Here is a 17,451-nt window from a genome sequence, read left to right on the forward strand (position 1 = left end):
GTAAAGTACTTTCTCTTCAGGAGAGGATGAACTGAAACAATGTAAGAGCTAGTTCTGGGGTGATGTTTTATTGATATCAGGTCTAGCAGAGAAGAAGCAGACCTTCCTCATATTGGAGGTGGGGAAGAAATCTTTGAGGACAGTAAGTGTTGAATGTAACTTAGCTCCTGGACAGCAACTAGTTGGTGAGTTCCTACAGCTCAGTTGGGCCACAGCAAACATCACTGTGCTGTTGGTGATTTAAATCAAACATACGCATTTGTGATGCATGTGCAGCAGCCCTAGCACTGTCCAGCAGTCTACAAATACATGGCTGGGCAGTTGTCATGGATCCTGTAATGGATGTTAATTCACGCTGTCAAAACGTGTTACATTATGGTGATCTGACTGTCAAAAACCTAAGGAGAGTAGAAATTTTAGACTATTGATTCTGAGACAGAAAATAAAGGAGAAATTGAACACTTCCACAGTCAAACAGTAAGCTGAACTTACGGTGTTGGTCAACAAAAACAAGCATGGCCCAAGCACTTCTCAAAAGTGAAAAATGGGTTATATTCAAGAAATGGTGATGGTTGAAGATTCGCTCTGTTGTACAGACCATTGGTTTCAGACTGGAAGAATGGAGATTTAGATTGGATGTAAGGAAAGGTTTCTTTGGTTTTGGGTTTGGTTTTTTTACAGTAAGGGTAGTGATACCGTGGAACAGATTGATCAGAGAAGTGGTGGATGCCCCATCCTTAGAGACATTCAGGGCCAGGCTGGATGGAGCTCTGAGCAGCTGATGTAGCTGTAGGTGTCCCTGATCACTGCAGGGGAGTTGGACTAGATGGCCTTTAGAGGTCCTTTCCAACTCAAACAATGCAAGTGCTGTTGCCTTGTGCTTTACTCAGCAGCTATATGACCTGTGGGTTTAAAAACCGGTGCTGTTGCTACAGGTTGTTACAGTCCTGTAACAAATTTGGAAGTGTTTGTCACAATTTTCATGAGTTGTTTCCAGTTCCTGACACTTCAATGGCATGAAATAAGTCGGGACAGAAGTCTTCATTATGTCCCAGTCATAGAAGTGACTTGGTGTCTCTGAATGTGCTCTGAGTTGGAACTGCAGGTCAAAGACAGATTTGATGCCATCAGTGTTAGCTTAGGAACACACGGTATGAAAGTGAAAGCTACACTGTATGGGTTTGTATCAGTGACAGCTGCAGCTTAGGGTGTGATATTAAACTTAGCAAGGATCTCATTGAAAACTATTAGATTTTGCCAAGTCTTGAGCTGAGAAAGCATAGTCTTAAATCTGTTCAGTGCTTAAATTACAGGTAAGTAATACCACTTCTGATACTTTACTCTTGCACTGCTGTTGTTTTTTCCTTTGTTTGTTTTACTTACAGGATTCGTATTCAATGAACTGTTGATCTGAATACCTCCATTTAATTGAATGACAAGTAATGTTATACTCATGTCAGTAGACCAGTGTTTTTACAGGGTATTTTCTACAGAATTTTTGACAATATGCATAATAACTGTTCATTTAATGAAGTCATTCTCAAGCATATTGATTATAAGGTGGGGTTGAGGTGATCTCAATCATATTTTTAACAGTACTGGATATTTTAAAAACAGCACTAGCAATCAGCTTTCATGATTCATTTGAGTCAGTGAACTTGATTACAGATCTGCTAATCAGTCAAGCTGGTTTTCTCTCAATATTTAAACCTGAATTCATCGTGTACGTCCTGCATTTTGGACTTCATTAAAACAAATATGAACACCAGTGCTTTTAGTCGGATTTTTTCCTTATCCTGAGAATTTGAAGTAACACCCCTTAAATACTTACTTAAAGCTGCTTTCTATGAAGAGAACTGTAGCTGTCCCTGGGCTAAATACGTCTAAGCAAAATTTTCATTTCTAAATTCATGGTTTAATTTCTTTGCTTGTGTGCCATTGTTTTCTATTGAAATTAGCTTAATGAAACAGACTTTGTACTGTGTGCTTACAGTATACTTATTTTTATGTACATGAGTCTGAAAATTCCCGAGAGAGGAAACAGTAAAGTGTTAGTCCTCACTTCTATTACAGAACTCTCACACTTGGGAGCTGAGTGCTCAGTTTGCAGTCCTAGAAAGCAGTTGAGATGCTTTTTTTTTAGTATATAATGCCTTTCTTTCAGGAGGTTAGCTCTAATACAACTGAGTCATGTTACATGGATGTGGTGGTAATGAAAAGCTTATCCTTAAATCCCCTCTTCTTCTTTTTCATCTCCCAACAGTTACTTCTTTCATCCACTTCCTCTGAGTTTACTCCTTTTTTTTTTGCACAGATTCTATGTGGATTTACTTTCAGGTAGCAGTAGTTTAAGAGGTATGAGCTTTGAGGTGAGTTTTGCAGTGGAGGATTCCTCCAGCAAGCTCGTATCTCTAGCTGGTACTTCCTTGCAGGGTAGAAATTCACTTGGACAGATCTTGTGAATTCAGACAGCTGGAAAGCAGCATGCCTCTTGTAAGTGACTCTACCAGCTGGATCAATGAGCAAACACTGTGTGACTACTAAAAGCAGCGTGCAGATTCTCACACCGTTAGACACTAAGTATTCCAGGAGCTTAATGGTGTCCTTGTAGACTTAAATTGGTTTTTGTGTGTTCAGTTGAAAATCTCAGCCCTTATTCTGGCAGTATCGATGTATGCCAGCAACGTGGGCAAGCATGTATAAGCACCATGAAATACAGCTTAAGGTGATGCTTTCTGGGAAGTTGCTGGAAAGTGTTATGACTTCGTATGTTTATCCCAACGTTCCCAGCAGAAAATGTTAGCTTCTAAAACTCACATGCACTCAGATTGGGTTGATCCAGCAGTATCTGTGTTAGCATGACTGAATTAGATCTGGTTGTTAAAAAGATAAATATATAAATCCTTCAAGCTGGCATTCACACTTCCTCGCTATAGAAACATTACTGCAGTTATGCTGAAATTCAGGGCCTTTCTGATGATGCCTGTTCTCTACTAAGTTCCATTTTTTTCTTGTTAAGCATCAGTTGAGAGACACGGATGCTGAGAGGAGCAGCTAAATCTGTGACTTACGGTTGAGCAGCTTAGCAACATTGTCCTGGTTATAAAATCTTTTTCAAGGAACATTAGACTTTGACTCAAAATACGGGTTTGTTGGTAATCCTTTATCTGACTTCCTCTCAGACATCCAGCACAGTGTCCCAATCTGCCCAGCCCATACTGTTCAACTAATAGTGCTTCCTTTCCCTTTATTACTGCTTTTCTTTTATGTTGCTTATTGCAGTCTAGTTCTCAAAGACCTGAAGGTAAATGCGCTGCTTTTCTGACATGAGAGTCATTGTGCTATGGCAAGGGATTGCAGCCTCAACAAAAAGGCACACGCAATACCTGCTTTTTCAGAACTCATCAGAATTCATAAAACATTCAAAATAGTAATTTGATGGTAATGTGCAAATATACAGTCAACGAAGTCATGGCTGGGAAGAAAAAAAAAGTATTATTAGTGCCACTTGTGTCTATCCAGCTTTTGTGTATAACCAGTTTTAATGATCTGAAAATTACTATGTTTTATTAAGTGGCTGCGGGTTTTACTTGGAACATGGCTTGAGCTCTCTTGTCCTGTTCAGAAGCAAAATTCTTCAAACACATCTATACAGTATTTAAGTTAAAAAGATTTGTAATGCAAAACTACTGTACTACTGTGGGAAACATGATGAGAATGTCAAAGACAGGGAATCACAGCATGAGTTTATAGAAGAGATACTGTTTGTTAAAAACATGAGGAAGTTCAAAGCATGTCATTTTAGTCTCCCTAGGAGTTAAAATAGTACATTGCCAGTGATAGTCAATTGAATACTGTGCAGGGAAAGTGCTTTAGATGATACATATTCAAAATAAAATGTTAAATGTAAAAAAATATTAATGTATATCTCATCTAGTAATCTGACCTCACTTCACTGTGGGTTGTCATGGCTGACCTCCATTTCTTTAGCTGTGCTTTATAATCAGTGGAGCTACCCTATCTATAGACCATATATCTATATAGGCCCTGTATCTGTCCCTCCTGTTACTAATTTTCAATACCTGTTGATGTGATGTTTTCCCCATGTGCTTTTTTTTTGCATGAGGATCTTCAAAGTCTTCACGCACCTTGAACTCTGTCACTTACCTGCCCTGATGTCTCAGTCACTGGTGTCACTTCCTTCATTATCCTCTTTCTTTTTGGTTTCCTTTACACTCCCATAGTAAAATTCTGGGGCATTAAGGTGTGTGTTATTGGTTGTGGGGATAAGCTGGTAATGAAATAGAAATGCTAGAAATGCATGCTAAGAATGCATACTGGTAAATACATTTGGCTGTTTCTGTGTCAGTATTATAGAGCTCTTCATAGAGAAATGTACAGGTTCATCTTTGTTTAACTGTACTGCTGTTGAATTTTCTTCTGCATGCTGATATGTTTAATACTGCACAAGTTTAGTATATTTACACTTCAAACAGCGTTATTTCTTGCCAGGTATAAAACCTCTAACTTGTAATTTAATGAAAGGACAAATTTCTGTTGGAAAGTGTTACAGCCCTTTAAGAGTTTGTATGTAGAAGTGAAACTCTTTACTATAAAACATGACTTCTGTTTGACTTTATGCTTCCCAGGAAGAAGTGCAGTAGATGTGCTTAGGGCCACTGAAGACAAAAGAAAAAGAGAATTGAGATTTCTTCACTTAGGGCTAGGAGGAAAGTCATCTGACTAACATTAGTGTCTTTTTATTTTTGTTACTCCCATCTCTATGCTGTTAGTGAGATGTGGCCACCTTATAAAGGCATGTCTTCTGCTATAAGTTATCACATGGAGCTTCCAGGAAATATATCTGTGTATTCACAAAACATGTAGTTGACAATTATGTAGATCGAACTGCAGTCTTTTTTGACAGATGAATTCAAATATCACAGTGATACATACCTTGTTTTCGTATTTGTTTTTGTGATTTTTGTCCAATGTAATGCTAACTTATTTGAAGTAAGTGTTTCAAAGAATGGCAATAGAGTCCTCTAGCAGACTTGACTGGCTAACAGATCTCATCTTTGGTAAGTTTCCTGCTTCAGAAATCTCCAAATTCTACTTCACATTTAAAGTGATTTATCATTAACATTGGTATATTTTAAGTTGTGATTTATACATGCAGATCTGGAGGGTGATTTTTGCTTTAGTTACCTAATGTTCCACTGAGATGTACTAATGAAATCATTGAATCTGTTCACTCAATAGCTAGAGATGATTGCCATGGAAAATCCTGCAGACTTGAAGAAACAATTGTATGTTGAATTTGAAGGAGAGCAAGGGGTAGATGAAGGAGGTGTTTCCAAAGAATTTTTTCAACTGGTTGTGGAAGAAATCTTCAATCCAGATATTGGTATGTTGTCTAATAACTTACTTAATACTCAGAAGTGAAGGTATCGGTAGTTCCTTTCTACTACTTCTTTTCCCTGAAGCTCCACAGATTGATTTCTTGGTGATCATGAGAGTACTTAACTCGTTGAGGGTTCAGCATTTTGCCATCAGTCACCCTTCTGAGAAGCAGTGATGAGAGGCATAACTGTGCAGTTTGTGAGAGCCACCATCTTTTGCTTAAATATGAATCAGTAGGACAGGGTTCCTTTGCAGGGTTCCTTTGTTTGTTCTCTCACCTTTCTCCTCGCTTTGCTTTGTGATTAGCTTCTAGAATTAGTAAGCAAACCAAAGAGGAAGAACTTCTGCAATAAAACCAGAGTAGGACTATGGTGAGTTCTTCTTATGGTTTAATGTAAAATGGCTACAGCGCACCAGTAGTGTCAGATTTGCCTGTAGTTGATTAAGAACAACCACAAATAATTTGTCGTGGTCAAAGTTTTTATATTTGTGGTTTTAATCATATTTACCGTTTTTTTCCTTAACACTTCCATTTTTTGAAATGCAGCTATATTCTGCTTTTAATGTGCAGCTTGCTTGCAGCTTTTAAAGGATTAAAACTGTTTAACTATTATTGTGAATACAACATGTCAGTATAGAAATCAAGGCCTGGTTACGGTGCTCATTTCATAATTTATTTAGAGTTTGATGGAACAGTTTTAGTTCCTGTAATTCCATTAAAGCTCAACAGCTTGTGGCTGGTAGGTAACTGTTCATCAAACTGATTTTTTTGTAAAAAAACAAGAAACAAAACAAAAAACCATTGCATTGAGCTTTCTGGTTTAGAAAATGGACGCAGAAACAGGTATTTGTTTTGGCCAGACAAGAAAGGAAGTTCCCAGAAAACATAAAAGAATCTGGATCTTGGGACTTGCCCTTCAGCACTTGCAAGCCAGATCTTGTCAAAAAGTGGCACAGATTCATAGCCGAGTCTTACTTAGAAGACTGCTGTTGGAGAGAGTTAGAATCTAGGTTAGCAAGGCTAGTCAGAATATAGTGGAGTGTATGAAAGTATTAAGATTTGTGTCAGAATCAAACTCTGGTTCAGCTAGTAATAGCTGGTTAGTTCCCTACGTATAAAGATGTGTAATACATTAGCTGTGCATGCATTGTTTAAATATTGCTGCTGTATTCAAGTACAAATAATTACATGCTTTTTTTAATATATATCAACTTCACTGACAAAAACTAACTTATCTGCTTATGCCATAGGTGTGTAGAAGCAGAAAATGTAGCTTGCCTTCACATTTTATTTTGCATTTATTAACATGCACTGTAGTATAACAGCTTACGCACTGTGTATACCAGGCATGACTTCTGATTCGTAAATGCTTTATTTATCAGTAGAAGAAATCCTTTGAAGATATTAGCTGTCTTCTGATAGCTACATGGAGTGATGTTTGTGGTTGTAGTAGTTCATTTGCACATACGTTGCAAGTGTATTCATATTATAAACTGCCTTAAAGATTTTGTTCAAGGAAGCAATAACACAAAGTTGGGGATTTATTACTGGTAATCTTCATGGCAAAAGAAGGTCTAGTTTCATATAGTATGTGCATATAACACATTGTGCAGTTGTTTTCCCTTTATTTCAGCTTCTCTTTTTTCTTTTTTTTTCCCCCTGCTGTTATATTGTGATTTTAATGCACAGTAGTCCTAATTTTGGTCGATAAATAAAACTGGATTTCATTTTAGAGCATTTTCAGAGGTGAATCTGGGAAAAATGTTAGTCCTCCGTTTAATTAGACATTTGTTGTAAGCAGTGGATTTCATAGAGGGATTCATTTGTACAGTTTATAGCCTGTATAAAAACTGATTTGATGAGCAAGAGCTGATCTGGTGGCTTGCTACAGCAAAAAGGGTCTTTGCCCTACTTTCATTCATATAGCCCTATCCCTTCCCTTCATCTTTCAGCATGTGCCAGTTTAACTGTTTAATGAAGCCTCCTATGAACTTGGCAAGAAATTAGTTACCTGAAACAGTATGTTAATGAAATGAGGGGATATAGGGAAAAAGACAAAGCCACACCAGCGACGTACTATTAAAATTGCAACCCTTCTATGAAACAACAGTCCCATGTTGTGTATTCTTGTCAAGTTGCAACGTGTGTGACAGCTGAAGCAATTCTGTCAAATATCAAAGATTGATTATGTTTTTATATGCTTATATGTATGTATGTGAGTGTATCTTGGGCATCTAACTCATTTTAAGTTCTTTTGTAACTCTTATCACCAACTCATCACTGTAAGTTTCAGCTCATAGAATCACAGAGGCTGGAAATAAACCTCTCAGATCTTCTAGTCCTTCAACTCATCCCCACCATGCTCACTCACCACAACCCTCAGTGCCACATCCACACAGTTCTTGAACTCCTCCCAGGACAATGACTCCACCACTTCCCTTGGCAGCCCATTCCACTGCCTTGCAATCTCCTCTGTGAAAATTTTTTCCTAATATCTGATATGAACATCCCCTGGCCATTAACTTAAGGTAATTACTATCCTGTCACTAGTTACCTGGGAGAAGAGGTTGACTCCCACCTCACCACAGCCTCCTTCCAGGTCATTGTAGACAGTGGTGAGGTCTCCCCTGAGCCTTCTCTTCTCCAGGCTGAACAATCCCAGCTCCCTCAACCGCTTCCCATCAGACTTGTGCTCCAGACCCCTCACAGCTTTATTGCCTTTATCTGGACACTTCAGGGCCTCAGTGTCTTTTTTTTCTGTAGCGAGAGGCCCAAAACTGAATACAGTACTCAAGGTGCAGCATCACCAGAGCTGGTTACAGAGGGGTGATCACTTCCCTGCTCCTGCTGTCTGCACTGTTTCTGATACAAGCCATAATGTCACTGGCCTTGGCCGACTGGGCACACTGCTGGCTCCTGTTCAGATCCTTTCCTGCTGCATGGCTCAGTGGTGGAACTGCATGTAGTCCTGTTTTTTGGCCAGAATCAGCATGGAAAAGCCTTTGAGGAAAGCTTGCCACTTACAGTAACCAGAGTTCAATGTGATTTCATACACGTGGTTTTAGATTACATTCTGTTCTTGCACCATTGGATTTATCAAAGTTAAAATCCATGTTGACAGTGTGCTGCTTCTTCCTCAGTAATGAGAGGGATGGGAGCTTGTATACGTGCAGCTTCAGCAGATTCAGTGGGATTTAGTATCACAGGGCTCATGCATGCTTTTCATGGTAATGTGAGTACTAGCATTTTGAGTAGCTTCTGTTACTCTAAAGGTAAGTAGCTTTTCCTTGCTGTTAAATTCAGTATAATGCTAAATGTTTTTTCCTAATATTAATTCTAATTTACAGGGGTTCATAAAGGTATGTTTTACATGTTGGGGTTGATGTTTCTTTTTTTAAATATAACCATGACTGTTTAAAATATTTTTTTTACAGGCATGTTCACGTATGATGAATCTACAAAACTGTTTTGGTTTAATCCGTCCTCTTTCGAAACTGAGGGTCAGTTTACACTGATTGGCATAGTACTGGGTCTGGCCATTTACAATAACTGTATACTGGATGTACATTTTCCCATGGTTGTCTACAGGAAGCTAATGGGCAAAAAAGGAACCTTCCGTGATCTGGCAGACTCTCATCCTGTAAGTTCATTATGTTCTTTGCGTTTATTACTGCGTTTTCTGTGTACTGCCTTAATCAAGATGTAAATACAATAGAACTGTCAAAATTGAAAGTAAATTGACCGGTGACTTGTGTGAAGTGTCTGTATCTGTTAAAACAAATCAATAGCAATGAAAACCTGTATCTGATTCAGTGGAGGTTGCGAACAAAGAAGGCTGGGTATTAATAGAGCTTTGTTCTAATTCTTGTTTTCTAGCAAACTACCAAAGTTGCTAAAAGTTGTGTATTACTAACTAAGTATTAAATTGTTTATAAACATGGACTGTTGTTAATAGCTTAATAGCTTCCCGAAGAGATTTTTTATCTAGAATTGCGTTGTATAGTTTTTTACAAAATATGTTACAGTGGCACTTGACCTGCAAAGGTTTGATGCTTGTATTGTGCTTCCTCTTGGTATTTTAATATAACTTACTTCAGAGCTTTCACAAACCAAAGATGAAGTTCCAGGTAATCAAGCCACACAATACTTTCTCTAGTAATAGAGCATGGAGAATGGATAGGTGCTTCCTTACCTGGGTAAAACCAAGAGTTTCAAATCCAATAGTTTCCAATGCAAGGGATTTTAAGAGATGCTGTGGAAATGCTGAAAGAACATAGCTAGTAAAAGAGGGAGGCGTTCATGTAAGCTTTCAGTAAATAAAACATAAAGAGGGAGCTTATTACTTCTACTTTACTACAAAAGTACACTTGCACACGTTTCTTCTTTTACATTCAGTTTGTATTCAGTCTGAATCTTACACCTCTGTCCCAGCCAAAGAATTGTTTCTTTTCTGCATAGGCTTTGGTTTCCAGAGAGCCTTAGTCTTTTCCTAAGGCATTGTAAGGAGGAAAACTGGACATTTCTTTCAGTGGAACTAACTGTCAAAAGTAATTTCAGATTGCACTTGTCCAGTTCTGTGCTAAGCTGTACTTATTTTGTAAAGACCTTGGGATTTGTTAACTACTTTACTACTTTTTCTTTATTTTTTTTGTACAGACGCTTTCTTAATTTAATGACTGTCCTATCTATGTTGTTTGCTTCTACATTACTTCCTAATTCACTTCTAAATCAAGATGTAGGGGATAGAAACCTGCTGTCCATTTTTTCTCCAACACAGTAATTTCTTTGAATTTTTTAAAGCACAAATTGAACTTAGTGGTTTGAAGTGTTCTGGATGTAAATATGGGTTCAAAAGAGTTAAAAGTGAAAGTTAATCACTGGCCCTTAACCCGCTGATCAGACCATAGTGCTTGAGACAACCACTGAGTAATAGTAGACTTTCCTCAGGTCATTATTATGTTGGTTGCCTTTTATCTCTTTGTCTTTCCTTAGCATCTGCTCTTGGTTGCTTTTATAAACACTGAGTGAGCTTGATGTTTGTTAGGAGTGAGTGGGAATTAAGTAACTTGTCACAACTGTTATCATGACAGATTATTTCATGTCTTCTGGTATTGCTCCGTGAAATGTATTGAAACTTACTTATGACAGACCTGTATCTTATCCTCATAGGTTCTTTACCAGAGTTTGAGAGACTTGCTAGAATATGAAGGAAGTGTGGAAGATGATATGATGATAACTTTTCAAATATCTCATACGGATCTCTTTGGCAATCCAATGATGCATGATTTAAAGGAAAATGGTGATAAGATTCCTATCACAAATGAAAATAGAAAGGTATGCTTTGTGCTCAAATTACTTCTTTAAAGTAATCAGTGTTTTTCGTGTGCTCTGTGGGGAATTACTTGGGGCTCTATAGAAATTTGGTCTCACAGTGTAAGTGTTAAAGCATTTATTTACTTGTCCTTGTTTTGTTAAAGGGAGCATTGATATGTACATACATACATAGCTTCTGGGGGTGTTTTGACCTGTTTGAGAAACATTTGAGACTTGCTCCTTGACTTTACTGAGTAGAAGCTGAGCCCAGGTTATCTGGGCAGATCTTAGAGTTAAATGTATTTTGGAGTTTTACATTAATAGGAGATTATTTGAGTGGAGTGTGTATCAAAGTACTAAGGATTTCTTGGGGGTTGTTTCCTTACAGGAATTTGTCAATCTGTATGCTGACTATATACTCAATAAATCAGTAGAAAAGCAGTTCAAGGCCTTTCGGAGAGGATTCCACATGGTGACCAATGAATCTCCTTTGAAATATTTATTTAGACCAGAGGAAATTGAATTACTTATTTGTGGAAGTAGGGTAAGAGTCCTAAGTGTACATGAAAAAAGTGGAGCTTTTTTTGGTATAGTCAGTGGTCGTTCTTAAAAATGTCATCTTCTTACAGAATTTAGATTTTCAAGCACTAGAAGAAACTACAGAATACGATGGTGGCTATACAAGAGACTCTCTTATTATTAGGTAATTCTTTTTCATTTCTAAAGGATCACAAGCAGTTTACTTTCCTGTTTCTTCATAATGAAAGAAATATTCATAAATTCATAATGAAATGAATTTAATAGTGTAAGATTTTGTATTTTTGAGGTATTGGATTTACATCTTATCTATAATTCCACTTAACTCAAGTACTGTCATTAGAGTGGGTACCATAAGCGATGCTTTGGCTTACAGTGAACTTCTGTAGCTCTTAGAAGTTTGTTTCTTTGGGACTTTGTCTTTCTCTTATATCTTATAAATAGGACAGTTTAAATAAATCAGCATTGCTTTGGTTTTCTTTGGGGGGTTGAATTGTTTGAATAGGTGCGTTGTGTGAAGAACATTTTATTTCCCAGATTGGAAATGAAGCAAACACAACATTTTTAAGAGGGGAAATGTTTTCAGTGAGTGTGTTTATTCCTTTTCTGTCCCCTTTGACTGGGAAGCTCTGCGAAGGCAAGAGTCAGAGACACGTGTCTTTGGTCTTCTGGGTTTTACCATAAAGCTGTAGTTCATGATGGGGTGGAACTTTTTGACAGCAGTTACATTTGTTTATTGTGGTGTTTAAGAAAGCAGATGGTTCAGTTGAACAGTATAGTGGAACCTCCGGAGGGTGGAAGAATGGTAAGACAAAGAATGTTTGCACATCATTTATCAGCAGACTTAACCCTTAAAAATATTTAAACTACGATATTTTGGTGATATTTCTAATTTCTGCTTGGCTCTCTCAGTGGTTGGTTAATATGTTAATGATGGGTTTTCTTGAATGTAAGTTGTGAATTGATAAGATTGGTTGGACTTCTAAAACGTTGAAGCTTAATTGCTTTTGAAGGTCTCACACTGAAGACTGATGTCAATTCACTCATTTCTTTCTTCCTCGCTAGGGAATTCTGGGAGATAGTCCATTCATTTACGGATGAACAGAAAAGACTGTTCTTGCAGTTTACAACAGGCACAGACAGAGCCCCTGTGGGAGGACTTGGAAAGTTAAAGATGATCATAGCCAAAAATGGCCCGGATACAGAGAGGTAAAATTCTGTTTTGTTTGCTTGTTTATAAATGAAAATGAGTTATGTGCTTTCGTTTGATTTATTAACTTAGTTAAATCTGGAAGTTGAATCTTGAAGCAAAAAGGATGATCTTTGATTTCTCCTAAATCCATGATGAGGAAATAGTAGTGTATTTTGTTGTACGTAAAGCACGCTTACATGTTCCTTGATCTCAATTATTCTCTCTTTTCCCCACAGGTTACCTACATCTCACACATGCTTTAATGTACTTTTGCTTCCGGAGTACTCAAGCAAAGAAAAGCTTAAAGAAAGATTATTGAAGGCCATCACATACGCCAAAGGATTTGGCATGCTGTAATAAATGTAACAAAAGGGATGAGAAAAAAAAATGGTGGTGATGTCCCTGTCCAAAAAGGCCATAAGATAGTGAGCTACAGTAGTCACCTGTGTTTGTGCCTCCCTTCTTTACTGGGGACATTGGGCTGGAACAGCAGATTTCAGCTGCTTATATGAACAAAATCTTTATTTTTTCTTTTAGCGTGAAAGTGTTACATATTCTTTCACTTGTATGTACAGAGAGGTTTTCCTGAATATTTATTTTAAGGGTTAAATCACTTTTGCTTGTGTTTATTACTGCTTGAAGTTGAGCCTTTTTGAGTATTTACAAGAAAACAAACTGTACTCTCCCAAGGAAACTATTGCCATCATTTGTAGACTATGTAACCTTCAAGTATGTGCTATATTTTTGTCCCTGTATCTAATCAAATCAAGAACTGTACTTTTTGAAGAGTTTGCTTTTGAAACTTGAAGTCTTGGAAAACAGTGTGATGCAATTACTGCTGTTCTAGCCCCCAAAGAGTTTCTGTGCAAAACCTTAAGAATCAATAAAGATGGAAGGGAGAACTTGGAATGTTTAAATTGCAGCCTTGAAAACTTTACTTTAGTCACAGCACAACAATTAAAATTCATTTCACTATATGTTGTCTTCACATGTCTTGTAATAAATTGTGGTTTTAATTAGGAAAAAAAAAAAAACATTTCTTAGCATATGAAAGGGTAGAGATTTTAGTTACTTTTTCTAAAAAAAAGAAGAAAAGTTTACTGGGGAAAAGTGCATTTTCAACTGAACAGCTTTAGAGTAGGGAGTGATGAAGTGTTTGGGGCCGGGGTGGGGGGGAAGATAGGAAGTTTTTGCTATATTATAAACAAAGCATGTGGAAGTGCACTTAAAATGAAGTTTTATTCTCAATTGCCTATTATGTTGACCTTTTAAATAGACAATCCAAAGTCTTCCCTACGTGTTATGTCATCGCCATTTATTTAATGAATCGTTGTTCCTCCTTATCAAGGCACATGATCAGTGTTGCAACGTAATCTAAAGGGATGGCTGCTGTACGTTAACCACGATAAGCAGAATTGAAAAATATGAAACCTAAAGGCCTACTTCACGTTGTACACTTCCGACCATTAAATAAACTGGTAGAAAGTAAGCAATGAGGTTACGTTCACCTGCTACAGAAAACATGCCGTAGGTTTTTTAATTTAACTCAACAAATCATATCGGAAATAAATCCTTTACCTTTTGCAGTCTGTGTTTAACATTAATTTCTCCTGTTGCAATATATGACAAAGGGATAATGCGTTTTTAAGCGAAGACATAACTGGCATATCTCTTTTATAATGCAAGCTACAGCTGACGTGCAGAGCTGAGCTTGTGCCTTGACAATTGCTATAACCGACTACTGCAGATCAGATCAGCGGCTGTGTGGAATTGGCATTAAAAGAGGCATCGTTTTGAAATCATTGGAGAAAGAAAAGATGTCTTTCAGGATTATTTTAATAATCACTTTCTAGTAATAGAAACAGACAACTGCTGTGTAACTATGATGCTGAATAAAACAGTGACCTTTTTTTCACCATGTTTCAGTGAAATAGAAAACGATTTCCTTACTTTGATAAAACTGGATATTAAATTATTTCTTTAGAAAACATTGTAGTGTAGCATAATTTGAGAGTTAAAGATGTGTAAAAACTCTCCAGAAATGAACTTGTAGTGGTGTGGGGCCCAGCAATAGTCCGCTTTTGAGTCCCAGCTGATGCACATCTGCCTTGCTGGGGAGGGAGGGATGCTCTTTGCCTTCTCATCTTGGACCTTCAGGTGACACTTAAGGAACACCTTCAGCACTTCCACCTCTGAACGTGCCAGATTTAAGAGGAAAATGCAAGATGGTTTGATTTGGATTTGGATAAATCCTGGATTTATTTGGATGTAGGGCATCTTTCGCTGTAGGCAATGAGAAGAGACTGCTGAGTGCTGTGAGGTGTTTTGTAGCAGGTGTAAATAACACCAGTAACCTGATACTGTTCAAAGTACATCTGTGATGTGTTTTATTCTGGTGTAGCTATGGATGGTAAGCTCAAGATGGTTAAGCTCAAGGAAGAAAGGTTTAGGTTGGACATCAGGGGGAAGTTCTTTCCTATGAGAGTGGTGAGGTGCTGGAACAAGCTGCTCAGAGAGGCTGTGGATGCTCCATCCCTGGTGGTTTTCGAGGCCAGGTTGGATGGGGCCCTGGGCAGCCTGGTGTAGTGCCAGATCTGGAGGTTAGCTGCCCTCCCTGTGGTTAGGGGGCTTGGAGCTTCATGATCCTTGGGGTGTCTTCCAACCCAAGCTGTTCTGTGATTCTGTGATGGTGGTTGTGCCCAACTGATGGACATGTAGGAATCTTGGGGTTTCTTATGGTTTTTAGGTATGTCCAAAAGCTGGGCAGGTCACATAATTGCTTAGAAATATAAAGCTCTCGCTGAAGTGCTGTTATTGTAAAAATGCTTTTCCTGTCATTCTTCAGCATTAAAATAATGCGTAATTGTGTTAGCCTTTAAAGCTGTAGGTTGTTTCCTGAGGAATCATTTTCAGGTAAGCTATGAAGACTTTGCAACTGACAAGTTTTCCACGCAAATATTTGCTCTCTTTCCCAAAATGCCCTCTTATCTCCTTAGCAGTGTTATAAACCTGAGCTGACCCTCCGGCAGCAGCTGTTAAGTTCCAGATTAAGTAACTCTAGCTCTTGAAGCGGTGCAGTTGCAACCTGCTCTACAGGAGTTCCAGGCGGTCTTCTGCTTCTGGAAGGGCTCATCAAGGTACAGAACATGCTGTTTCAGTTCTCTTTTGCTGGGCTCTGGGAACAACAATGCTCAATGTTTATCACTGTCTTACCGCCAAGGTATAGCAAAACTCTGGGTCTACAGAAGCGTCCCAAGCTTAAGTTTACTTAAGCTGTCACTTAAATATCTCAGGTGCTTGGAAGAGGACTGAAAGGATCGTTTCTCCTATAGTAGTGCTAGAATCTTAAGGGAAGGTGGTCATTTTGGGTGAAAGCTTTTGTTGATTGCTAAAAAGATTTTAGGAGAAGCCATCAGTGCATGAGTAAAGATCGTTTAATTAAGGAATAGCATGTTGTGGATTTCTGACTGGGCTTATCTACCCTTTGGCAGGCACAAGCGTGAGCCTGGACCAGGACAGCCAAGGAGAGCGCCTTCCCTCCTTATGTCTTGAGAAGAGCTGACACTGAAGTGGGCTGGCATGAGCCGGGGTCTCCGTGAGTCACACTTCATCCAACAGCATCCTTCACCACTGCAGTAGGAGCTTCAGACAGCAGAAATCCCCTGTCGTATGGGGATTAAAGACTAACGGTGGCTTTGGCTACCTTCATCCTGTGTCTGTCATAGAATCATTAAAGCTGGAGAAGACCTTTAAGATCAAGTCCAGCCATCAGCTCACCCCACCATACCCACTAACCATGTCCCTAAAGTGCCACGTCTACACGTTTCTTGGAACACCTCCACGACTGGTGCCTTCACCGCTTGTACCTGTGCACAGCTCCAACAATAATGGATGGGCCTCTCAGTGTTAAACTGAGGCAACCAAATATGTTGAAGCCTAAGGTCAGTAGCAGGACCCAGGCCATGTGCACAATGGTCTGCCTGGTTTAGAACTGCAGGGATGTCCCCGTTATCCTCCATTGCGTGGAGCTCTGGAACAGTCAGCCCCAAGACTCACTCTAAATGGCCTAAATCTACACATCACATGAAAATAGTGGGGATCTTTGATGTTTGTTGGACAAATAATCTGAACTGCAGGGGAACTGGCAGCTGGTTCTCTGGAAATGAGTGGATCTTTGCAGCACAGTTTGTTCAACTCATCAGCCCTGGAGGTATGTGGTACTAGAAAAAGATGCTTTAGTGCTGCTCCATCTCTTCTTGTTAAGCACTGGAATAGGCTCCCTGGGGAGGTGGTTGAGTCGCCACCCCTGGATGTGTTTAAAAACCATTTGGCTGTGGTGCTCAGGGACATGATTGAGTGGAGGGTTGTTAGTTAGGGTAGCATGGTTAGGTTGTGGTTGGACTCGATAATCTTTAAGGTCTTTTCCAATTCTGTGAGCATGGAATGTGTCCAAAGAGGCAAAAAAAGCTGAAGCATGAAGTACACACAGGGCAGATTTATGTCAGAGCTGAATGATGTCCTGGGAGGATAGTTTCGGTGTGGGTGCGGTGGTAGAGCACTTGGAGAAAGTCTCAGAGCTGCTGCTGCTTCTGGAGCGAAGGTAACAGTTGTGCTCGCTCTGGGAGCTGAGGACAGCCCCCCATTCAGTGCATGGGGCTGCAGGAGCTGGCTTCCTTGTGCACCCAGTGTCTGCCCTGCCTCTCCTTGTGCTGCAGACATGGCTGTGGAATCTCCTCCTCTGCAGCAAAGCCCTGAGGGCTGCTGGCTGCTGCAAGCCTCGGCATTTGGCTGGTGAGCCCAGTGAGTAAACTTGAGCTGGAAATGGTTGCAAAATCTGAATTTGGGGAACAAAAGGCCAAGCTGGCTGTAGACCTTCAGGGTGTTCCCTGGGGTGTGTGTGTATGTGTGTTTCCTTCCACCTCAGAGCGGAAGACAGTGGGGCTTCCCTGGCCTTCCTGAGGGCTCTGCTGCTCAGCATCCCCCTTTCATCTCTCTGCTGTAAATT

At 39.2% G+C, this 17,451-nt stretch overlaps 1 protein-coding gene across 16 annotated transcripts in view; it reads left to right on the forward strand.

The window, feature by feature from the left end:
* UBE3A (ubiquitin protein ligase E3A) overlaps positions 1 to 13,423 on the forward strand; it is a 43,366-nt gene extending 29,943 nt beyond the window's left edge. For all 16 annotated transcript variants that reach the window (XM_085551642.1, XM_085551619.1, XM_085551637.1 and 13 more), the window contains 7 exons: positions 5,263 to 5,407; positions 8,839 to 9,044; positions 10,574 to 10,738; positions 11,106 to 11,261; positions 11,347 to 11,420; positions 12,320 to 12,463; positions 12,683 to 13,423. In XM_085551642.1, the coding sequence (XP_085407768.1) occupies positions 5,263 to 5,407; positions 8,839 to 9,044; positions 10,574 to 10,738; positions 11,106 to 11,261; positions 11,347 to 11,420; positions 12,320 to 12,463; positions 12,683 to 12,803 (1,011 nt within the window). In that variant the 3' untranslated portion in view covers positions 12,804 to 13,423. The remainder of the gene's footprint in view (positions 1 to 5,262; positions 5,408 to 8,838; positions 9,045 to 10,573; positions 10,739 to 11,105; positions 11,262 to 11,346; positions 11,421 to 12,319; positions 12,464 to 12,682) is intronic.
* Positions 13,424 to 17,451: the final 4,028 nt, after the last annotated feature.

This window comes from Coturnix japonica, chromosome 1 (genome assembly GCF_054131305.1).
Source record: "Coturnix japonica strain WE chromosome 1, WE-NBRP24, whole genome shotgun sequence".
In the NCBI taxonomy this organism is placed as follows: Eukaryota; Metazoa; Chordata; class Aves; order Galliformes; family Phasianidae; genus Coturnix; species Coturnix japonica.